The following is a 24,063-nucleotide window of genomic DNA, read 5'->3' as shown; positions in this document are numbered from 1 at the left end:
TTTCTCCCCTCGAGCATTTTTCATTTGCGTCATCCACGCTGGGGCTCCCTACATACCTCCTGCCTGGGATGGTTCCCCTTCCCTGCCTTGCTCTATGCTTCCAGAGAACACGGCATTCTCAACAACCCGATCTTACCCTACAGAAGGGTTGTGGGGTTCTTCCACAGGGCAGCCGGACTTGGGCTACTTCTTTTCTGGCTTCCACACAACTGCTCATTCCTCTTAGGACCAACCCCCCCTTCTTCCCCTAGGCTGACTCCACCTCCCTCCCCAGGGCCTGTGCAGAAAGGGTTTCTGGCTTGGGGAGGCCTCTCCTCGCCTGCCCCCAGTCAAGCCTTCCTGTGAGTTGCCCGGCTGTTCTCTGCCACCCCAGGAGCTGCAAGGCGGTCAAGGTCAGAAGGGGGCGTGCGGTGGGAGGGTACTGGCCCGTGGCCCCAGAAGCAACTGCTGTGGGAGCTCTTGACGCACTTAATGGTGAGTTTGTGCTCGGTCTCGCTGTCCCTCAGTCGGTGCCCCCCAAACACCCAAAGGCCCTGGAACCCACCCCACTGCTATGTTGGCCAGGCTTTCAGGGAAGGGATGGTGACAACTCTAGATGCCCTGCCCCTGGACCCCGTGTCACCTGACCTGTGCCCGGCGACGGCGTGTTACCCCGAAGCTCAAGAACCACCATCCCGCCCCTGCTCCTGGAGTGCTGACAGAGTTCAGAGATTCAGCACCAGCTTCACCGGGAAATCCACGGAAGCCGTGTGTAGCTTCGAAAGTAAAAACACAAGTGACACCGGAGAGCAGGGTGTATTTGTCATAAATTAGGCCCCGGTCTCCCCGGAGGGAATACAAGGAGGGGAAGCCCTCAGGTGGCCCTGAGGGCCGGGCCAGGTGCCCCAGGGTGCAGTCACAGGTAAGGCTGGTCCTTGGACAGCTCCCACCTCTTTATGGGAGGAGCCGGCGACACGGCCTTCTTCTCAGTGGCAGCGGCAGGTGAGCTGGAGAGGAAAACGGATTTGGGTTAGGGTCGGGTCTTCACAGAGCAGCGCGCATGGATTTGGGGTAGCTCACACCTGCGCCCAGCAGGAACATGCCTGCCGAGACTGTGGGTCTGAGGCCAGAGTGAGGGTGCTCCAGAGGCCCAAACTCCTTCACTGGGGTCCCCCAAAAGGTCAGCCAACCCTTGCTGGGAACTGGCCAGCCCCCTTCCTGCCCAAGCCCCGTGTGAACCCCCCGTCGGCCTGCCCTGGCTCCCGAGCTCAAAGCCAGCCCTGAATAGCTGGGCTCCTTCCCCAGCACCCCTTCCCACCTGCGGCCCCAGGGTGGACGAGCACCCCATTCCGGTTGCCCCCAAACAGGACACTGGTAAAGGGTCAGGCAATCAGGTGCCGCGTGCCCACTGCTCTTTCTTCCCTCAGGCACTGCACCCTTGCTCCACGGCAGGCACTGCACATGCCCCAGCACAGCGCTAAGACCCGGCCCTGGCCGCAGTCCGATGGGGCTGAGGGTCAAGTGCGATTAAAAAATACCCCATCCAGGGGCGCCTGGGTGGCTCAGTCGGTTGAGCGTCCGACTGCAGCTCAGGTCATGATCTCACGGTCCGTGAGTTCGAGACCCGCTCGGGCTCTGCTGATGGCTTGGAGCCTGGAGCCTCCTCCGGAGTCTGTCTCCCTCTCTCTCTCTGCACCCCCCCCCCCCCCACGCTGTGTCTCTCTCTTTCTCCTTCAAAAATAAATAAACATTAAAAAAAAAATTATTTTAAAAATACCCCGTCTGCCCCAGAGTGAGCCCTAAGGAGACACTGTGGCAACAACTCCAAGGCAAGTGCCTCCCGACCCAAGCCCCTGGTGCCTAGGACTGGGAGGCTTGCACACACGGTAAGCAAAAAGGGAGAGGAGGCAGGCAGGCAGGCAGGCAGGCAGGCTCTCGTGGATGAGCCTCCCAGGAGCAGGGATTCCAGGGCCGCCCAGCCTCCCAGGAGCCTGAAGGAGGTAGAAGAGGCAGAAGCAGCCTCCCTAGGAGATGCAGGCATCCCAGGGGCAGGTGAGGAGGTATGGGGGGAGTAGGGTGGTTTGCCACAGTCTGGTGCGGGACTCCGGGGAGTCAGAAGATAATAAGGACCACGACCCAGGCCATTCGCTGAGTTCTAACTATACAGCAGGCCCGTCCTGGCCTCATCACCTTCCAGACCTTGTCATACTGCAAGCCCGCCATCCCCATTTACAGATGGAAAATGAGGCTCAAGAAGGCGTGAAGGGCTGGCTTCAGACAACACAGTGAACTGGCTGTAGAGACCAGACAGCACTGAGGGTCTGGGCAGACTGCTTTGAAATCCTGCTTCTGCCACCCACTGGCTGTGTGACTCAGGCAGGTCAACTGGCCTCTCTGTGCCTCAATTTCCTCTTCTGCAACAGGGCCGTCACCGCCCAACTTGTGATTAGTAGGCAGGCAGGGCATTGACTCCATCCTAAAACCTCACAAATGTTAACTATGGAAATTAATCCTCATAATAACTCTCCTACAAATTGAATGTTTTGTTTCTCCCAAATTCATATACTGAAATCCCCGCCTTCGGTGTGATGGCCTTTGGAGGCAGAGCACTTGAGAGGTGACTAGGTCATAAGGGAGGAGCTCTCATGAATGGAGTTAGCACCCTTGTAAGAGACCCCAGACACCCATTACCCCTTCGACCATGTGAAGACATACCAAGAAAATGCCATCTATGAGCCAGGAAGATACCCTCACCAGACATGGAATCTACAAGCACCTTGATCTCGGACTTCCCAGCCTCCAGAACTATGAGAAACATAAGTTTCTGTTGTTTATAAGCCACCCCACTCTTTGATATTGTCATAGCCACCCGAATGGACTAAAATAAATTCCCTACAGTAGATATTATGGCCCCATTTATTTAAGAGAAGGCGCCTGAGGCCAGGGACAAAACTGAGTTTTAAGGGGCCTGAAATTTACATAATTCTTTAAGAAGGGTATGAAGAAAATATGGTGTGTGTGCATATATACGTATACATACACACACACGCATATACACAGAGTGGAATGCCATTCAGCCATAAAAATGTCTCCATTTGCAACAATATGGATGGACTCTGAGAGTACTCTGCTAAGTGAAATATGTCAGAGAAAGACAAGTACTATAGGATGTCACTTATGTGCGGAATCTAAAAACAAAACAAAAAAATGAAAAAAGATACAGATAAAAAGAACAGATTGGTGGTCACCAGAGGCAGCAGGCAGGTGGGGGGGGCGGGGATGAAATGCGTAAAGCAGGGGCACCTGGGTGGCTCAGTGGGTTGAGCGTCCGACTTCAGCTCAGGTCATGATCTCACGGTTCATGGGTTTGAGCCCCGCATCGGGCTCTGTGCTGACAGCTCGGAGCCTGAAGCCTGCCTCAGATTCTGTCTCCCTCTCTCTCTGCCCCTGACCCACTCGCATCCTGTCTCTGTCTCTCTCAAAAATAAATAAACATTAAAAAAAAAAATTTTTTTTTTAATAAAAAAAGAAATGCATAAAGGGGGTTCAAAAGGTACAAACTTCCCATTATAAAGTAAGTCCCGGGGATGTGATGTACCGCGTGGTGACTTTAGTTAATAACACTAGATTGCATATTTGAAAGCCGCTAAGAGAGTGGCTCTTAAAAGTTCTCATCACAAGAAAAAAACGTGTAACTACGTGAGGTGACGGATGTGGCGCTCATTTCAAACGTACACAAGTATCAGATCTTCATGTCGTACCCCTGTGCGCAGATTTCAATTATGCCTCAGTTGTAACAAAATACAAAATTACAAAAACAATATAATGTTATATGCCAATTATGCCTCAATTAAAAAAAAAAATACGCACTTACAAAAACAATATCTGGGCTTCTCCCAGAGCACCTGAAGGGACCCTGAAGCTTCATGTACTTTGCAGGAATCGCACCCCTGGCTGAGGCCCCACCCCCTTCCCTGGGCTGGGGGGTGGTTCGAAGAGCTCTCCCGTGAAAAGCCCCAGCAGCACAGTTCCTGACATGGTTCACGCTCCATACATGGGCATCTTGAACAGCACAAGCAAGAGGAAGGACTGGTTTCAGGAAGGCGGTGAGGTCCTCACCTCTCTGCAGGCTTGCCCGACGCCAGTACCTTCTGCGAGGACATGACGACTGATGGTGGCACAGCTTCCCGGCGGCCATCGCGAGTGCAGTAGTAGTTGCTGGAGAGCTTGTGGCTGGGGCCCACAGGGAGCTGGGGAGGAGGCTGAGTTCTGAGGGAAAAGAACATCAGCACTGAAGCTAGCAGAAAGTCACTCTTATGGCCCGGTGAGGCTGGCATGGGCCTCAGTCACTGGGCCACAGGCCAGGGGATCCCCCTGGCACACTGTCGTGGATGTATGGCTAAGGAGGATCCAAGGCCCTAAGGCAGGTAGCAACCTCTGCTATGGATGGGAAGGTGCTAGAAGGCAAGTATGCCCCAAATGTGACCGATACAGAGGACATTTTCTGAAGCTTCCCAGGGAAGGGGGCGGCCCAGACTGGACACCCAGACCTCTTCCCACCCCACCATGGCCCAAAGTTTGCATCTGGCCTCTCTTCTGCCTGCCGGTGCTCAGGAAACGAAGGGGTCAGGGTCTGAGGTCCTAGTGTATAAATGTTTGGGCAATAGCCCCAGACATAGCTTCTTCTGAAGGTCTTTGTCCCAAAAGCCAGACTACAGAACTCTTGGGTTTCCAGTCATCTCAGGAACTCTCTGGAAAACCCTGCTGGGATCAAGGCTTATTACTCAAAGAGCACCTTGTCCTCTGAGGTCTCTGAATTTCCTGCCACCTCCTGGTAGCCACAGCTACAGCCAAAGCTGGAGTGGGGGGGACGGGGGGGACGGTGGGTGAGTGAATAGAGCTCTGTCTTGGGCTGGGCTAAAACCCGGGGTGAATTTACAAAGAAGCCACATGCCTGAAAAGGAAATGCTAACCTCAAAACAAAAAAGAAGCTTCCCTGGAAAACGCAGCAGAGGAGAAAGGCAGAAAAGATAGGAGAAATCATAAAATCATGGAGTTTTAAAATACCTTGTTTGGTGTTTTGCCAGGACTTAAGTTTTTCTTTTTTTAAAACCTTTTTTTTTTTTTTTTTGGTTTACTTATTTATCTTGAGAGAGAGAGAGAGAGAGACAGAGAGGGAAGGAGAAAGCGAACAAGCAGGGGAGGGGCAGAGGGAAGGAGAGAGAGAATCCCAAGCAGGCTCCATGCTGTCAGTGCAGAGCCTGACTCGGGGCCTGATCTCATGAAGAGTGACATCATGACCTGAGCCAAAATCAAGAGTCACTTAATGGACTGAGCCACATGGGTGCCCCAGGACTTAAAATTTTCTTTTTTCTTTTTTTTCTTTTTTTTTACATTTACTTATTTGTGAGAGACAGAGAGAAAGACAGAGCACAAGTGGGGGAGGGGCGGAGACGCAGAATCCGAAGCAGGATCCAGGCTCTGAGCTGTCAGCACAGAGCCCAACGCGGGGCTCGAACCCACAAACCACGAGATCATGACCCGAGCTGAAGTCAGACACTCAACCAACTGAGCCACCCAGGTGCCCCAGGACTTAAGATTTTCTTAAAACAAGTGACAACCATTGTGTAAAAAAAATGAGAGGGCGCCTGCCTAGGTTTCTCTCCCTCTCTCTGCCCCTCCACTGCTCATGCGCACATACTCTCTCTCTCTGTCTCAAAAGAGTAAAATTGAAATTTTTTTTAATGAGAAATAAGAATAAAAAGGAAGTTTACAAATTTAATACTAAAAGCTATATCCCGGGGCGGCTGTCTGTCTGCTGGTAGAGCACAGGGCATGTGACTCTTGATCTCGGGGTTGTGAGTTTGAGCCCCATTTCGGGTGTAGAGATTACTTAAAAATAAAAAAATTTAAAAAAGCAATATCCTGTGTGGCAGTTAGAATTTGCTTCACCCATGGAGTCCAGACGGCCCCTGGTGGATGTGGCCATCACTTTCCACCACCTAGCAAAAAGGTAAGAACCAGGGCCCAATGGAAAGACCCACATGCATCACTAGGAGGCGCCATTATCCTCAAGAAGTTGGAAATTTTTTAAAACCTTTTCCTCAACTGGCACCAACGACCCTAGATAGAGCAGCAACTCAAAACTTCTGATATTTGGAATCAGTTACAACATGCAGGCATTCACATAAACTTGGTTATTCTAATGCTATTTTTTTTTTCCTTTTGTGCTAATCCTCACTGGCTGCCTTACCTTTGCCAGCTCCCCTGACTTCCTATATACTGCTCTCTCTTCCTTTCCTCACTGGGTTCCAGCCACCCTGGCCTCCTTCCTCCTTCTGGCTTTGTCCAGCCTCAACAGGCTTGGAGCATACTGTTCCCTCTGTCAGAATGTTCTTTCAATAATTACCCTTTGGCTCTTTCTCCTTCAGGTAGCTACCACGTCAATCCCAGAAAAAAGACCTTTCCTGACCACCTGACATGAGATTGCCACCCTCCAGCTTATTCTAATTCATTTTGTCATTCATTCATTCATTCATTCAGAGCATTCCAGAATGCTCTTTACCTGTTGCATTTGTTTCCCTACCACCTTTTTCTCTTCCTAGAACTTGAGCTCCACAAAAGGAATAAGAATAGTAACTTTTCTTGTTGGTGCTGTTATCTCTGAGAGCGCATCAGGGGCTTGTATATATCAAGTAATTTTTGGACATAAAGGAGTTTGGAATCAAGACACTTCTGGGTTCAAATCTCAGCTGTCATTTTCAAATTTCTAAGTGACGTTAAGCAAATGACTTATCCTCTCTGAGCCTTAAATCTTTTCATTTGTAGTTTGGGGGTGATAACACTAACTGGCAGGGCCACACTAAAGACTGCACAGCTACACGATCCACTCTGAATTCACGCCCAACCCGACTGTTCCACGAGCAGCCCGCTCGGAGTACAGGTAAGTTAAAATCAAACCTCTGCCTCCACGGACTGCCAGGGACCGGAGGCAGGATTCCAGCCCAGCACTCCAGGGGTCTAAAGGAATACGGATTTTGTTCTTGACGTGAGAATAACAGGACAGAGCCGGTGTATGGGCAGCGAGCGGGGCTTGCTCACCGCTTGGAGATCTCCTGGTAGCGCAGCTGCAACTTCGCCTGCAAGTCTTGCTGTGGGAGGAGAGGAAGGAGGTCAGCCTGCAGGGCACCTCAGGAGAGGAGAGGGCGAGGGAGCAGGGGCATCCCAGGGATGGAGAAGGGAAGGTCGGAGATGAACAGTTTGGTACAGGGGTATGAGTCCTGGAGGAGATAAGGAGAGCTAAGGCCTGGGCCACAAGATACAGGGCTAAGGTCTGGGATTAGGCAGACCTCAGGCCTGAATGGGTCGAGGGCTGGGGTGGAGGTGGGTGTGTCGGCCGAAGGAGTCGGGGGCTCTGCGCTGAGACACTGGTTCTAGCCTAGGAGAATCTCAGCACTAAGAGCGTCAGGCCCAAGGGTGCAGGAGGAAGGGGACTAGCGGGAGCGGGTCCGAGGAGCACTGAACCCACAGCCCCCCGCCCCGCCCCACTCGGCCCTTCTCGCCCCGCGCACCCCGGACGCCCAGTTCCGCAGCCGCTGGATGAAGCGGGTAGCGGACGCCATCTTCCGTCTGCGCTGAAGGGCGCCGGTGACGTCTCTACCGTGGGGGCTGCTGGGAAAACCCTCCAGGTCTCGCGAGGGCTGGAGTGGGCGGGGCTACTATGTAGTATAAAGGCTCTTCTCGGAGCACGTGACCCCTCTCCGCCCGACCGCCGCCGCGCCGCCATCATGGACACGAGCCGTGTGCAGCCCATCAAACTGGCCAGGGTGAGGTGGGGGTCCTGATTTGGGGGCCCGGGGGAAGAAAGATGGGATAGGGGGAAGGGCTAGGCAGGTCTGATCCCAGTTTCTTTCCGCCAGGTCACCAAGGTGCTGGGCAGGACCGGCTCGCAGGGACAGTGCACGCAGGTGAGCGAGCGCGGGTGGGGGCGCCCCGGGCTGAGCCCTGATGATTGCCATGCCGGCTGGACTCTGAGATCAGAAGTCCCTTATATCCCAAGGGCTCCCGGAGCGTCCGAGCCCTCACTAGGGCCTTGCCCACCACGTCTGAGCTCCGTCAACCTCATTCGCCGGGTTCCGACGTTCCTCTTTCTTGGGCCGTCTCAGCGAGCTCTTTGTGGCTCCATGCCCTTCTGAGTGTGCTCCCCGCCCCGAGCAGGACCTGAGCTACAGCTGTCCCTACTGTTTTAGTCTCTCGAGAACTTTGTTCTCCACGTCTTGACGGTCTTCGGCTTCTGTCCTGGCTCAGCTCTGCCTGCCAGACGCAGTTCCCTAGTCCTCTAAGTGTCTCCGGGTTGGCCCCCAACACACCCTCTGTATTGAAGTCTGCTGCCTACCACGCGGTGCCCATCCCTGACTTGTCCTAACTTCGCGTCCCTCTGGTGGGCCCCGTAGGTGCGCGTGGAGTTCATGGACGACACGAGCCGCTCCATCATCCGCAACGTGAAAGGTCCTGTGCGTGAGGGCGACGTGCTCACCCTCTTGGAGTCAGAGCGAGAAGCTCGGAGGTTGCGCTGAACTTGTGGCTGGTGAGTGCAGCGCTGGGATGGGAAGCAGCAAGCCTGTTAGACCCTTGTTGGTAGCAGGAAGGCTTCACCAAATCCACGGGTGAGGGTCTCAGGGTGGGGGGTGTACAATGATCTACTGAGATTTGCAAGGCTGGGGTGGGGGGCAGGGATTTTATCAGTTGCTGGGTACCCCATCAGTAGCTAATGTTTGGGTCTGTTTACAGGGTCCAGGCTGTCTGGGTCGACCACTTGTCTCACGGGGATGGATCTGCAATTGTTAATAAAGCGTTTATGTTGTACGTAAATTTGGGTTCTCGTTTGGGCTGTCACTGGACTTCTAAAACTCTCCAGTGGGGGCCTCTCCCTGCCTTTGTTCTCTGAAGACTTGGGGTGTGGGAGCTATGTGCTTGTGTCCCCAAAACAAGACACAAGCTGAGTTAGTAATGTTTTATTCTGTGAGTGGGTGGACTCGGGGGCCTTGTCACTTTTCATTCAGCCCGTCTCATCCTGCTGGTCCAAGGTGAGCCCCTCCGGAACACTGACCATCCAAGCCTTTCTTTTGGCCCAGGGCTAGCATCTGGATAGCAAACCCTGGCCCCTGCTGTGCCCCCACGGGCTGGGGTGAAGAAAGGAAAGATCCCCCCTGCACCCAGTCCAGGTCCAGGGTGCCAGGCCGTTCACTGTGGCTGAGGGTCTTCTCTGTGGTCACTGCATTCTCCTTCACCAGGCACAGCCGCGGGGGCGTCAAGGGGTGACTGGTGAGAGATGGGGGAAGGGGTCCGGTCAGTCTCCTGTGGGCAGGACGCTTCCTCATACACAGGGATGCTTAACCTGATGGAGGTCTTGCCCCTCCACACTGTGATCATGCATAAGGAGGAACCCCACCCTTCACAGTGGAGCCAGGTTGTCTGGTTTTGAATTCGCCTCTGCCCTATCTGACCAGGAAGAGGGGCTTGATCTCCGTACCTCCTTCCCCACAGCTCCAATAGAGGGGCGGGCAGCTGATTGCATGAGTTTAATTAAGGACTAAGAAGAGCTTGCCACTTGCCTTTGAAAAAGAATAAGCTTTTCCACTTGGAGGCAAACTGAGCGTTCTACCTCCAGCTCGGCCCTCCCTCCCTGCCGCTGGGCTGCTGGCAAACTCTGGCTTGCAGGGAGCCCGCACCCCCTTCCTCTCCCTGCCTAATGCTAAAGGATCCCTTATTCCTTGGGGACAGCGACAGGAGTCCGCTGACAAAGGAAGGTCTGAGCTAGTTCTGAGCACTCTAGCCTGGCCCTAGGTCACTTCCCCTCTGGAGGCCTCAGGCCATCACCCGATGACCTGTAAAGTGGAGGTGTGGCTCTCAGGTATTTGGCAGGTTGAACATCAGACCCCAGCCACGTGCATGAATCCAAACCCAGATTCCCCAATCCTGGCTGCTTCCCCAAGGGAGCAGGAATGGAGGCCTCTTCTCTGAGGCACACTCGGTACCATCTTGGGACCCAGCGTGTAGCTGCGAGGCTTTGTTTCTCAGGGCCAGGGGCCGCACTTACCGGGGAGTCCAGCTGCCCGGAGCTCAGGTGGGCATGCAGCAGGGCAGCTACCTCCTCCTGCTCAGCCTCCAGGGCAATGGCCAGGGCACTGGTGCCCTCCTGAGGAACGAGCCGAGTAGTCAGGTTCCTGATCCAATGCACGGGTAGTCTGCCAGCCCCCCGCCAGCCCCATGGTGGCTCACGTTGTCCAGGAGGGCCGGGTCGCAGCCCGGCTGGGCCAACAGCAAGCGGACGGTGTCCAGGCGCCCGTACTCACTGGCGCACATCAGTGCTGTGGCCCCGTCTGCATCCTGTGCGTTCACGTCTGCCCCACAGGCCAGCAAGGCTGCCACCATGTCCTGGCGGCCATGGCTGATAGCCAGCATAAGGGCTGTCTGTCCTGTCTGGGGGGTGGGGAAGAAGGGGACAGGGCTGGGGAGGGTTCTGGAGAAAAGGAGGTCAGAGACAAACCCCAAGTGGAAGTGACCCCCAGACCGGGAGCCAGGAAAGACAGGTCCACATACCTGGCTGGCCTTGGCGTTAACATTGCCCATGTGAAAGAGCCTCTGAACCACAGCCGTGTCCTCTTCTCGCCCCACAGAGGTGAGTGCGGCCAGCATGAGGGCTGAGTAGCCTGCCCGATTCTGGCGGTCGACCTCGCAGACCCCTGGGAGAGGAGGGAGTCCATCAACCAACAAGCTGACACCCTCAGCCCAGCCTGGTTTACTCTCCTCCCCTCAGGCCTGCCATCATGACTGGGTCCTGAATTTACTGTTCCCTTGGCCCCTGAGGCTCCCTCCCTCCCCTTCAGGGTTCTGCTCAAATCTCTGCTGGTTTCAAACTGGTTCTGGGACTTGGTTTGGTTTTCTGTTATATCCCCCCAGTACCTAGAACACCTGGCACTTAGTAGGTGCTCAATAAACTTGATGTTCCTATTTTCACGGCTACCGCCCACCAACTCACCATCATTGCCCCCTTAGAGAACTATGTCGACTGGCCCACCCTGGTGTCTGAATCCACTTGTTTGCATGCAGCGGATCAAGAGAAATTTGGCACAGTCACCCATTTAAGAGCTTCCCATATCTCCCCATTGCTTCTGGAATACAGGCCATCATCCACTATGGCTTCTGAGGCTATTCCCTAACTTCTGTTCCTTGTGGAATCCTTTTCTCCAAGCCTGTGTTAGACTGGCTTCTGTCCCCCCACCCCCACCCCCCGCCAAAAGATAGGAACTCCTACCTACCCTGTACCTGTGAATGTGACCTTAGTTAGAAATAGGGTCTTTGAGAATGTGATCAAGTTAAGATGAGTCCTTAAGGTAGACCCTAATCCAGTATGACTGATGTCCTTAGAAGAGAGAGACAAGCAGAAGACCATGTGATGATGAAGAGAAGAGATCATCAGCCACAGTCTGCTAAAGATTGCAGGCAAGCACCAGCAGCTGGGAAAAAAGGGGCCTGGGACAGATTTGCTTTGAGCTCCTAAGATGGAACCAGGCCTGCCAATCTTGATTTTGGACTTTCGGCCTCCTGAACTACAAAAAAATGAAATTTCCGTGTTTTTAAGCCAGCCACATTGAGCTGCTCTGTTGCAGCAGCCCAGGGAAAGAACACTGCTGCCTACCCTTCAGAGCTGAACACAAACGCTGGCTCTATTTCCTCTGGGATCACCCCATTCCCATCCCGGCCTCTCCTTCCCAGCACCTCTCTGGGGCGTGGTTACTAGAGTGGCTGTTTGATGTGGTTGTCTCCCACCTTTCAGAAGGTTCTATGAGGCCAGGACAGCTCGGGAAGAGGTGCACAGTGAGGGGTAAGAGAGGGTTCCCTAGGTACGGGGCGTACTGTGTAGGCGTTCACTGCTTCCACAAGCTTCTGTGACCCCAGTGGAGTGTGTGGGTGGGAAGGGGCTCATAGAAATAACCGGAGTGGGGCCTCTGGAGGCACCAGGGCACCCTCCCAACTTCCTCTACCCTCTCTATTCCCCTCCCACCTGAGGCCTTCCTAAGCTAAAGGATCCTAGTTCCTTCCTCCCCTAGTTATGTCTTATTGTGGTTTTTATCTACTTATGTCATGTTTTTACTTGATCATCTTGAGTCTATCTCCACTCACCCTCTCCCCACAGCACACGCACTCACACCCATACATTCACAGGAGCTTGCTCATTGATTCAACCAACACCCGAGGGTCTACGGCGTGCCATGATGGAGAGGTAGGGTGAGGTGAAGGAGAGCCACAAGAGTTTGAAAGGGGACATAAAGGAGTAAATGACAGAAGGTGGACAAGGAGACTGGGCGAGGACAGTGAAATGAGGGAGCAATGGCCAATGGTCCTGTGAGGGCCACGGTTGTTAGGGCCAGCCACTGGGGCAACCAAAATGTTGGCGGGTGAGAGCTGAGAAGAGGGGTGCTGGGAGTGAGATTGTGGAGGGGGCGTCGTCTTCAGTGACATCAAGATCTCCGGGTGACCTTACAAGTATAAGGCTGACGTAGGGCAGAGGTCAAGATGAAGGGAGAAGCGGGGTCAAGGAACCAAGAAGCCTGGAGGCAAGAGGAATATTCCATAAGGATGCTGAAACTGGTGTGGATTAGCCTGCAAAGGAGAGCTGGCCTGGGACGAAAATGCGAGTAATGTGACCTCCTAGGAGGGAGAAGCCAGAAGGGGTGGAGAGAGTAGCAGACTGACCAATAAGAGACTGCAAGGTAGGGTTGAGGGAGAAACAGGGAAAGTTCTAAGTGGAGAGAAGTAGCAAAGATACACAGCCCTGTCCAGGCCCTGCATTCCAGCGAGGTGAGACAGCCCCTACACGGGGAGGACACTGAGGACAGGGTCCTAGGGGAGGGAAGACCCAGGTTGACATGGGAGCAAGCAGACAGGGGCAGAGAGAATGTCTGGTGTGAAAGGTAGAAGGTATAGGGCAAGGTCTGGGGCATTGGGAGCTGGGGGCGGGGGCGGGGGGGAGTGTGATGCAAGGAATAAAGAGGGTCCATGAAGCCTTGGGCTTCTTGTGACTGAGCTGTGCCTTCCTTGCCAGCTGCCGAAGCCCCCGTCCCCAGCCCCCTTTTAGGCAGGAGATGCCAGGGAATATCGAGAGTATCTCGATACTCTCAAATCATGTATCATCCCCCCTCCTGAGCTCCAGCTCCCTGTGTAGCTCAGAGCAACTGTGCCCTTCCCTAGGTCACCAAGATCTTCAGGGATGGGACAGATCTTTGTTTGGGTGGGGTGGGAGAGGGGACAGTGGGACCTGCCTTAGCCTGCATTGAGAGTGAGAAGCCTCCAAAGGCAGGACCCAGCAGACACTGGGCCTGAAGGATGGTGCCCAGGAGGGCTCTTGGTGGGCAGTTTGTGTGCTGCCCACTGTCCCCTCCGCTCTGAGTCCCATGGGGAGAGCAGCTGTATGTGGGTGGCCCGCCCCCCACCCCAGCACTGTACTGGTACCTAGTAGGCTCTCAATACAGGTCTTGTGGGCTCAGCAACAACCCAGAAGTGTACATCTCAGCTCCAGAGGGGGAAAGTTGGGGCAGGTAAGGAGCAAGCACGAGCAGGTGATAAAAATGTGTGAACCGGAGCCAATGCGAGATGTGGGGGTGGAGGAGGGCATAGTGGCCGGGCCTGGGTGGGTGCTCAGAGCCCTGACCTGAAGGCCTCCCCTCAAGTCTGGGGAGGCAGGTGGCTGGACACAGGAGAGGGCCAGGGCTGGAGATTCAGGAACAGAAGGCATGGGGACCACTGACTGGCTGCCTGTGCGCCTGGCACTAAGGTACCCGTGTCATCACAACTACCCGGGGAGGGCCCTGTGGCCTCCCGGTTTCCCAGATGGGGAGGCCGAGGCTGGTGAGACTAAGTGATTCCTCTAGATTTAGGTCTAATTCCAGAGCCTGTATCCTGGCACCCCCCCCCCCCCAGAGTGAAAGGCCACCCGTGCACAGCTCAGAGGATGCAGAGGTCTAAAGGCCCTTGGCAATCCGCCCAGGACATGGGGATCCTGTGCCCCAGGAGGAAGGCGCTGACCGGTGTCCAGCAGCAAGTTCGAGATGGCCAGGTTCCCATGGGACACGCTGTAGTGCAGGGCTGTGTTCCCGTTGCCATCCGCCAGGTTCACCACGTGGGCCAGCAGCTCGGGTCCCAGGCGCGCCACGGCGCCCAGCACCCCAGCCACGGGCTCCGCCTGAGAGCGCCGCTGGCTCGACACCCGAAACCACTCCTGGGCCACTAGGCGCGCCGCGCCCTGCCGGGACAGGAGGAAAGGCGTCAGAGACGGTCCAGGTCTTGTGGAGGGGGGCCGGGAATCCGGCCGGGCAGGAAGGGTCGCTGCTTGTCTGAGGGTGTCGGTGGCGCCACACCCCTTTGGAAGAGGGACTACGAGCCAGTGTGGGTCCCAGGCTCAAGGGGGCAGGGATCCTCCCCTCTGGGAAGAGAGCCTGTGGGAGAACCTAGAGTGGAGGAAGGCGGTGAGCGCCTGCCTTTGGGGGGTATGGGAGTGGGGCCAGGGCTTGGGGCGGGCCCTTAGGGGAAACGGAACACTTCAGCGCTGTCCCGGGACGGACATGCCTTTGAGGAGCCTGGGATGGGGAGCAGGGGGGGGGGGTCTCGGCGCGAAGGGGTGGAACCTGAGGTCCCCCAACTCCAGGAAACCCCACGCGCTCCCTAAGTGGGCGTCAGGGGAGGCCCCGATGGGGCCCACGACTCCCACCCATGAAGGGCTCTCGTGGGCACTCACGCCGTCGCGGGCGATTCCGCGCGGCCGGCTCAGCTGCCGGTGCAGCGCTGCGCACGCCTCCCTCAAACGCGGGCTCAGCTCGCACCTGTCAAGTAGAGAGAAGCGCTGGAGGGGTCTGGGTCGGGGGGGGGGGGGGGGGGGAGGCGCGGGGCACAGGAAAGGAAGCAGCCGAACCCGCTGCCCCCACTCCACGTGCCTAACGCCGCTCACCTCCCCTGCGCACCCGGCTGAGGTTCTGCCTCCGGCTCGGGCTCGGGGTCCGGGACTTCCCTGCCGCTGTCGTCCCCGGAGCCGGAGGAACTGCTCTTTGGAGGATCGGCAGCACCGTCCTCGCTGTCGCTGTCGTCGTCCTCGCTGGAAGAGCTCTCATACCTGGGGGGCGGGGCGGGAGGCATCCGCTGAGCCCCCCCGGTGGGCTCATTCTGGGGTCCTGCGAGGTGGGAGTGGCTGTCTCCATTTTACGTGTGAGGAAACGGAGGCCTTCCAGGACCACACTGCGAGTGAGGGGGCAGAGCCAGGATTCGAACCCCGGCCTACGTCCCTGCAGATGTCGCCATGGGGAGGGGAAAAGTGCTCACTCTCCGTTGAGGACGCCAACAAACTGCAGGCTCTTGGGGCCGGGGCTGGGTTGGGCGCCAGGTGTAGCATCTCTCCTCTTCATGATGGATTTGAGGGTGCCTGGCGGGGTCAGATGAGGGCGCTGAGTCCCAGCCCAGAAGCCGTCAAGCCAGGGCTTAGCTAGGGGCTGGGACTCACCCGCGGGGGCCGCGACTCTGTCCCCATCCGCAGGTCCAGACGGGTTCTCCTGGGTCAGGGGAGGAGCCTCCGCGGGGATCTCGGTCTGTGTGGCCTTCGCGGCACAACCCCACGGGGTCTGGGTGGCTGCATCGCGCGGCTGGGGCCGGGCTGCCGCTGCCGCCTCTTCCTCCTCGGCAGCCTCGCGGGCCTCCTCCAGCTCGCGCAGCCGGGAGCGCAGGAGCTCGCTCACCCCGCGCTGGTGCTCCAGGCTGGCGCGCAGCAGCTCCAGCTCGCGCTCGGCGGCGGCGGGCAACCCCAGCAGCGCCTCGGTCACCCACGCGTCTGCCTCGAGGGTCTCGGGGGCCGCCTCCACGCCGGCCTCCCGGGTCTCCGGCACTGCCTGGGCCCTAGCGTCCTGGGTCTCCGGCACGGCCTGGGCGCCAGCCTCCTGCGTCTGCGGCGCCCCGTCGGGCGTCCCGGCCACCGCATCGGGGACCTCGAGCGTGCCCTCACTGCGCCTGGAAGCCGGCCCGTCGGGGCCATCGGCCCAGGGGCTAGCCTTGGCGCGAACACCGCGCTCGGAGGTGGCCAAGCGTTCGGTGAGCCGCCGCAGCTGAGCTAGCTTGTCGGGGCGCGCCTCGGCCTCCCCGTCGGGCTCCGGCTGCCCGCGCCCAGCCAGCAGCCGAGCCTTCTCGGCGCGCAGCGCGCGCACCTGCTCCTGCAGCTCCGGCAGCGCGCGCGCCTGTTCCTCGAGCTCGCGCAGGCGCCGCAGAGCCGCGGCCATCTGCTCGCGCACCAGCTGCAGTTGCGCGGGACCGGGAGAAGCGAGGGCGGGGTTGGAGGCGGGGCTGCTGCGGCCCGACCCACGCGGGCTGCGCGGGACCGCGCGGGCGGGGCTGGGCGCGCCCTCGTGCGCCTGCGCGAGCTCCAGCCGCCGGCTCGTCTCCAGAAGCGTGTGCTCGACGCGCGGGTTCCGCACGGGCACGCGCGGCGACAGCGGCTGCAGCAGGAGCCCCGAGGGTGCGCCCGGGGAGAGCGCGCCCGATGCTCCCCCATCGTCACTAGCCAGGGACTCGCTGGACGTCCAGGCGCCTGGGCTGCGCGCGCCTGCGAGGCCAGCCCGGGGTGCTCTGGGGCGGCGCGCAGGCAGCGGGCCCGGGGCGCGGCGGGTGGCGGAGCCGCGCTCCAGCTCCTCCACGTACTTGAGGAAGTCCAGGTCGAGGTGGAAGCCATAGGGTGTCTCCACTGAGTAGGGCGAGCTCGGGCTGCGGGCGCCCGCGGTGGGGCCGGGGCCCAGGCGAGGGCCGCCCAGGTCTGCGGGCACGACGGGGTGTGGGGGGCGTCAGGCTGGGGGGAGGGGGACGACCCGGGACAGACTGGACAGATGGCATCCCCCACCGCCCGCGACAGTCCACGGCTCCGCCTGCACCAGACCCTGCACACCTGCCACTGCGCACGCGCGTGCCCGAGGATCAAATGCCTATCTGCACCAAATAGTCATGCGATCCCACCCTTAGTGAGCACCTACTATGTGACAAGCATTATTCTAGGCGCTGAGGACACATCAGTGAACAAGACGCACAAACATCCCTGCTTTCTTGTAGTAAATAAACATCATTCCAATGGTGCTTGCTTAGGGCAATAATGATAATAACAACAACAAGGTGAAATGGAGAATAAGTGTGGGAGGCGTGACTTTGGCTCCAGTTATCAGGAAAGGTTTCCTGCGGAAGGGACTTAAAAGTTGAGCCCTGAAATATGAGGAAGCAGCTGGGGACAGAAGGTTCCTAAAAGAAAACAGCCTAAGCAAAGGCCCTGGGATATAGCGAGCAGGGTGGGGTAACAGCAAGGCTGAGGTGAGGGTGTCAGGCACAGAGTTAAAAAAGGGAGAAGGAAAGGAGTAGGAGAGGTGGGTTGGGGCCCAATCGTGGGGGGCTTCCTGGGCCACCATGAGGAATTGGGATTATATGAGACATGCGATAGGGCACGCCACAGGCAGGTTTGAAGCAGGGCCATGACATTATCCAGTGGACGGTTAGCAAGGGCTCTCTGGCTACATACGGAGAGAACCACAGGGCTGTGTCTACATAGGGGCGTCAACTATCAGTCTGTCCACACACATGTATCCCACCGTGCACACTCACCAGGCAGGTTCTGATTCAGGGCAAACTTGGCCATGTTTTCTGGAGTAGCTGTCAGACACACCCTGAAAAATGTCCCCAGAAGGGGTGAGGATGGGGCCAGCCCCATCCCTCCGGCTGTACTTCTGGAGTCAGCCTCCATGCTAAGTTAGAGTAAATAGACCCAAGAGCTCCTCCCTCCCCCCAACCTCCGCCCCCCTCCCCAACACATATGTCCTGTCCTCTCTGCTCCCTCAAGAAGCCTTGAAACTTTGGGATGAATGAATGCAGGGATCCCCAGGTGCAGTCCTCAGCTGGCTGGACAGGAAGAGGCAAGCAGGGCATCAAAAGAAGAGAGGAGAGTGATGAGAAAACAAGAGGAGCTGGGAATGGGGGCAGGGGAGGGTCAGTCATTCCGACCTGCTGAGTTTCGTCAGTCCCCCAGGCAAAATTGGAAATGATGCTCAAAAGGATGTGCTGTGAACCTTCAGAAGGGGAAGGCGAGAGTTGGAAGCCCTTCATGGGCTCATTAAAAATTCATCTGGTCAGATTCTGCATATGGAAAAAAAAAACACAACAGGGCTGTTTGAATTCTTTTTTCCTTAGAGGAATGCAAACAAGATATAATTGCGCATCTGAGTGTTTACCAAGTTGCTTGTGAGACTCTTGTAGGAATGATGGAGAGGTGAGGTCTAGCTGCACCAAGGACGCAAATCAATGGATATCTATCTCCCTAGGATGTCTCTAGGAGTGTCACAGGATTCTGCCCTTGGCTTGGGGGAGCTTGTAATGGAACCACAAGCACCGAGGTTGTCAGAGCTGTGGCTAGACATGGGGCTGGGGGGACTCTTCAGATAACACGATGGAGGCTTTAAAAAACGAGGGAGGGGCGCCTGGGTGGCTCAGCCGGTTAAGCATCCGACTTTGGCTCAGGTCATGACCTCTCGTGTTCGTGAATTCGAGCCCCGCGTAGGGCTCTGTGCTGATGGCTCAGAGCCTGGAGCCTGCTTTGGATTCTGTGTCTCCCCTCTCTCTGTGCCCCTTACCTGCTTGCACTCAGACTGTCTTTCTCTCTCTCTCTCTCAAAAATAAATAAACATAGGGGAGCCTGGGTGGCTCAGTCGGTTAAGCGTCCGACTTCAGCTCAGGTCACGATCTCACGGTCCGTGGGTTCGAGCCCCGCGTCAGGCTCTGGGCTGACGGCTCAGAGCCTGAGGCCTGCTTCCGATTCTGTGTCTCCCTCTCTCTCTGCCCCTCCCCCGTTCATGCTCTCTCTCTCTCTCTGTCCCAAAAATAAATACACGTTAAAAAAAAATTAAAAAAAAATAAAATAAACATAAAAATTTTTTTAAAGAACCTGAGGGAGATTGGGGCACACCTAATGTGATAATTAACAAGGACAACCAGAAAGCACAAGGTTGGAAACGAGGGGCTTTTGAAGAGCCCACATGAAAAAACTTCGAGGGAGGGAAAGCAGCTTGGACTGAGTCTGTACCATATACCTTGCCTGATTAAATGTAACCCTCATGCAGTCCTGCAAGGTAGGTGTCATCATTCACATTTTGCAGATGGGGAAACTAAGGCACAGGGCAACTAGATCAACCGCCTATGGGAAATGCCCCTAGACTGTGCTCCGCCCATCTCCTGGGGACCCCTTGCCGGTCCAGCCTCCACCACCAGATGCCTGCCTGGCATCTGTCCTCTCCCTGACACAGTGCCCAATGTGCCAACCCCCTGGGAACCTTTCCTATCACCCCTTCCAGCCTCTTGCATTCCTGACGCCCATCAGCCATGGAGTATCCCCTGCTCCACTGCCAAGGGGACCCTGCCACTCCCTACCTCTGTCCAGCCTGGGTCCCTGAAACCTCCCTCGCCCCACCCTAAGGCAGGTGGAGGGGGGGGCCCTTCTGGTCCCAAAGCAGCTGCTTCCTGTCCCCTCACACTGGTTGAGAGGGGCGGGCCAGCAGGGGCAGCCGGTGATCACAGAGGACAGCCAGTGCCTCTCACAACTTGTTTTCAGGAAACTGTCAGGGAAGAGTTGTGTGGTGGAAAAAAACCTAGGCCAGAGCTCAGGGGTCCGGGCCTGCCTCGCACCGCTGGCAGGGTGACTCAGTGGGGTCAGCCTCCTCCTCCAGTGACCTGCTCACACCCAACTAGGAGGCCCTGAGAACTCAAAAAACAGCTGTGGGCCATCCCTAAGACGCAAATCAGCTGGAGTCGCCAGGCCCAGAAGCTGGGCTGAGAAAGCAGTGCTCCAGGAACGGTGAATAATCATAATCATAATCATAATCATAATCATAATACTTTTGCCATTCATGCTGGGCCAGCTCTATTATATGCAATTCATGGGTATTAACTTAAAAAAAAAAAAAAAAAGTCCTAGCTAAACCCTCCGAGGTAGGTTTTCTTATCACTACCCTTTCCCCTATTGTCCTGGTGGAGACGCTGAGACACAGGGATATGAAGTGACCCATCCAAGGGCACACACGAGGCAGGATTTTAACCCAGGCAATTTTGCCAGTGTTTCTGCATTGGCCGCCCACTTGATGGCCTTCTAGAGACAGCCCTGCCCTCCAGGGCAGGCGCAGAGAGCCCGAGGGGGGTCATCCCTCCCACCCTGCATCCCTGCCTATACCTGCGCGTTTCCCTGCTGGGGAAGCAGGCCCACACTTGGGCGCCCCCAGGAGCCGCAGCCTGAGCAGAGTGGGGGCGCGGCGGCCCTGCCCTCTTCTCCGCTCCTGGCCCTGGGTTGTCAGCTAGATCGGATCCTCTGCCTGAGACCCCCTCATTAGGCCGTCAGAGCCGACGCCACACGCCCCCACTCCCGCCCCAAGGACTATTTCGGGACTCCGGGTTGTGATCAGGAAACCTGAGCGATGGGGACTCGGCGGGCAGTGTGGATTCCGGTCCTGGGGAGAGGACGTCTCCCCGGCTTGAGGCCGCGAATGGTGGCACCCCCTAATGTTGGGGCGGGACGCTCAGAGCCCCGAGGAGGGGTTGGAGGCTGATGATGGTGGGAGGGGGAGGTACTCGGGTACATCGCGCCCCCCCCCCCCAACACACACACATATACACACCCCACGACGGCCTCGTAGAGACAGAGCGGTTTCCTACAGGAAACCCCGCCGGGCGGTTCCATCCGCTACCCATTGTCTGCCGGCCCGGGGGCCGTCCGTTCCTCCCCCCAACACCGTTTCCGTATCACCCCCCGCCCCCACACACACCCAGGTCCACCGTGAGGGGCTGAACCCGTGTCCCCAAGCTCTCCAGGAGCGACGCTGGGAAAGTCCCGGAGTCCGTTGGGGCGCTAGGTGGCGAACAAGCCCCCCACTGGGCTCCTGAAGGGCGGGAGGAGGGCGATCTCACGAGCCAGAGCCCCCAGCTCTGCTCGCTGCCCACCTGGGGCTCCGGGTGTCGGGTGGGGTCCCAGCCAGAGGACACGCAGCCCGCCCCATCGCGGGGCGCTGAGCCCGCAGAGGGGCGGGAAGCTCAGTACCCCTTCCCGGTACGTCCCCTAGTGCCCCCCAGAACCCCCGCCGGTGGCCCCGAAAATTTGGTGCTTTACCTGAAGCAGCAGCCCCCGCCGCGCCCGCACCCGAACCCGCCCCCTCGGAGCTCGGGGACGGATTATCAAGGCCTGGTCCCTAACTGATGGCCGCTCTAGCCAACCAGCGCCCGAGGCTCTCCGAGCTGTCCAATGGTGAGACGGGGTGGGCGGTGCTGGTCCGGCCGAGTGGGGGGCGGGGCGGGGGCGGGGCCTAAGTGACTGTCCCTGGGCCCGGGAGGCGGGGAGGAGTAGGTAGGGGGCGGGGCGGAGGGGACAACCAAGTCCCGCCCAGGGCAGGGCTAAGGAGTTTGGATTTGATCCACAGGGCACTAGGGAGCCATGGGAAGACAACGGGAGACTAACCCAATGGGATTTGTGTGTTTGGAAGATCCTTTGGGCGGAAGCTAGAAGGACTGATGCTCATGTCCCAGTGTCTTGGAGAGGTACCAAGACCCTGGATCTTTCCTACCACAGGGTCTTTGCACAAGCTGTTCCATCTCCCTGCACTGTTCTTCCCTAAACACGTTCACATAGGCACCTTCTCCTATGTTGGAGGCTCGACCCGTGTGTTCCCACGCCCTAAAGCCCTAATGGGGTCCCTCTCCAGTCTCTGTCTTTCCCATTGCTCTCTTTTATTAAACTTGGTAGCTACTTTCACTATCTGAAACAAGAAGAATTTATTTGTTTACTTATTTGTCATCTGTCTCCCCCACTAAAGTGGCAGCATCATAAAACAGGGGACTGATTGATTTTGGTCACTGCTTCATCCAGTGTTCCTGGCATACAGTAGATGCTTAATAAATGTTTATTGAAAGATTTTTTTTTAATTTTTTTAACGTTTATTTATTTTTAAGAAAGAGAGAGCGCGTGAGCAAGGAAGGGGCAGAGAGAGAGGGAGACAGGATTGAAGCAGGCTTCAGGCTCTGAGCTGTCAGCACAGCTGACAGGGGCTCGACCCTGCAAACCGCAGAATCCTGACCTGAGCCGAAATCTGACACTTCACTGACTGGGCTACCGAGGTGCCTCTAAAGTTTTGTTTTTTTGTGTTGTTTTTTTTTTTTTAATTTTTTTTTAAGTAGGGGCACCTGGGTGGCTCAGTTGGTTAGACATCGGACTTTGGCTCAGGTCATGATCTCATGCTTCCTGAGTTCGAGCTCTGCTTTGGGGACCCCTGCTTTCTCTCTCTCTGTCTCTCCCTTTCTCTCCCTCTCTGCCCCTCATGGGAGTCTCTCTGTCCCTTGCTCACTTGTACCCTCTCTCTCTCTCTCTCAATAAATAAAAAAAATAAAATAAAATATTTTAAAGGAGGCTCCATGCCCAATGTGGGGCTCAAACTCACCCTGAAATCAAGAGTTGCATGCTCTACCAACTGAGCCAACTGGATGCCCCTGTTGAATGATTTTAAATTACATTTAATTCTTTAACCCATTTCCCGATTAATTTAGCATTTATTGAGCACCTAATATATACCAGGCACTGTGCAGGTCCCTGAGGGGGTCACGATTCCTGCCATCCTGGGCCACAAAGCTGACAGGCAGAGATAGACTTTCAAGGCAAGGTATATGGCAAAGGGGTGACAGGATGGGACAGAAGGAAAAGGGAGACACAAATCCCTGAACTTCAGGGTCCAGGGAGGCAGCCGGCAGCCATGACACTTAGCGAATTGTGCTCCAATGGGAGAAACTGTACATGCAAAGGAGTAGAAAGCTCCAGACATGGGGAACTTTGTTGAGGTCAGCTTATTGGTGGAAGGAGAGCTGGAGGCACAGGCAGAAAGGTACATCTGAAGCGTGCGCCTGGAGCAGCTCAGACTTTATCTGATACAACGATACCCCTCCAAAGGCAGCTTCTTCTATTTCTAGATGCATTTGTCTTTTTTTTGTCCCAGTGCCACTCTGCTTTAACTATTGTAGCTTTAGAATATGGTTCAAAATCTGGGGTGCCTGGGTGGCTCAGTCGGTTAAGCATCCAACTCTTGATTCCAGCTCAGGTCATGATCCCTGGGTCATGGGATCGAGCCTGGAGTTGGGTTCTGTGCTGAGCGTGGAGCCTACTTGAGATTCTCTCTCTCTCTCTCTCTCTCTCTCTCTCTCTCTCTCTCTCCCTCTGCCCCTCTTCCTGCTCATGGGCTCTTTCTAAGAAAGGAAGGAAGGAAGGAAGGAAGGAAGGAAGGAAGAAAGAAAGAAAGAAAGTAGCCTTTTGTTGGTTTGTGTGTGCGTTTTGTAGATGACTGTGCAGTTTCCTCGTGAAACCCAAACTGGAAATTTACAAGTACTTTTATTGTAAAATAAAATACAAACGGGGGCACCCGGGGGGCTCCGTCGGTGAAGCGGCCGACTCTTGGTTTCGGCTCAGGTCCTGGTCTCATGGTTTGGGAGTTCAAGCCCCGAGTCGGGCTCCACAGCTGGCGGTGTGGAGCCTGCTTGGCCCTCTCTCTCTCTTCTCTCTCCCTGCCCCTCACCCTCTTGTGCTATCTCTGTGTCTCTCAAATGAATCAATAAACTTAAGTAAAAATACTTTTGCTAAAAAAAAAAAAAAAAAAAAAAAAAAATACACACACAGAGCCAGATCCAAGAAACCACATAAACCAAGTACATAGTTTACGGAGTTACTGAAGAGGAGATTCCCAACCAGGGCTGGTTTTTCTCTTCGGGGACACCCAACAATATCTGGGAGACATTTTTTAATTGTCTTGATGGCGTGGGGAAGAGCTGTTTTTGCCATCTAGTGGGCGGAGGCCAAGGATGTTGTTAAAGGCACCCCCCCACACACACACACAGCCAAGAATCATCCGGCCTGAATGTCAAAGTGCTGAGTTTAGAAACCCAGCTCGAAGGTGACCATCATGATAACCCCCACCCAGGTCAACACGTAGCACGTCG

At 56.2% G+C, this 24,063-nt stretch overlaps 3 protein-coding genes across 3 annotated transcripts; 1 reads left to right on the top strand and 2 right to left on the bottom strand.

Moving 5' to 3' along the window:
• Positions 1–776: 776 nt before the first annotated feature.
• NDUFA7 (NADH:ubiquinone oxidoreductase subunit A7) lies at positions 777–7,656 on the bottom strand. Its single transcript, XM_043586436.1, has 4 exons — positions 7,551–7,656; positions 7,081–7,130; positions 4,099–4,248; positions 777–986 (listed from the first exon to the last, which is right to left on the bottom strand). The coding sequence occupies exons 1-4, from the start codon at positions 7,599–7,601 to the stop codon at positions 896–898; spliced, it is 342 nt and encodes a 113-aa protein (XP_043442371.1). The 5' UTR covers positions 7,602–7,656; the 3' UTR covers positions 777–895.
• A 19-nt stretch (positions 7,657–7,675) lies between these two features.
• Positions 7,676–8,850, top strand: RPS28 (ribosomal protein S28). Its single transcript, XM_043586437.1, has 4 exons — positions 7,676–7,805; positions 7,899–7,946; positions 8,433–8,566; positions 8,770–8,850. Exons 1-3 carry the CDS (start codon positions 7,767–7,769, stop codon positions 8,553–8,555), a joined length of 210 nt encoding a protein of 69 aa, XP_043442372.1. The 5' UTR covers positions 7,676–7,766; the 3' UTR covers positions 8,556–8,566; positions 8,770–8,850.
• Positions 8,851–8,978: 128 nt separating this feature from the next.
• KANK3 (KN motif and ankyrin repeat domains 3) lies at positions 8,979–21,272 on the bottom strand. Its single transcript, XM_043586433.1, has 12 exons — positions 21,200–21,272; positions 18,055–18,186; positions 17,659–17,720; positions 15,533–16,828; positions 15,355–15,454; positions 14,987–15,148; positions 14,777–14,861; positions 14,068–14,284; positions 10,582–10,724; positions 10,261–10,461; positions 10,079–10,177; positions 8,979–9,300 (listed from the first exon to the last, which is right to left on the bottom strand). The coding sequence occupies exons 3-12, from the start codon at positions 17,690–17,692 to the stop codon at positions 9,223–9,225; spliced, it is 2,415 nt and encodes an 804-aa protein (XP_043442368.1). The 5' UTR covers positions 17,693–17,720; positions 18,055–18,186; positions 21,200–21,272; the 3' UTR covers positions 8,979–9,222.
• Between the last annotated feature and the right edge of the window lie 2,791 nt (positions 21,273–24,063).

Source organism: Prionailurus bengalensis, chromosome A2 (assembly GCF_016509475.1).
Source record: "Prionailurus bengalensis isolate Pbe53 chromosome A2, Fcat_Pben_1.1_paternal_pri, whole genome shotgun sequence".
Taxonomy (NCBI): Eukaryota; Metazoa; Chordata; class Mammalia; order Carnivora; family Felidae; genus Prionailurus; species Prionailurus bengalensis.
This window is presented reverse-complemented; position numbering and strand designations above follow the sequence as displayed.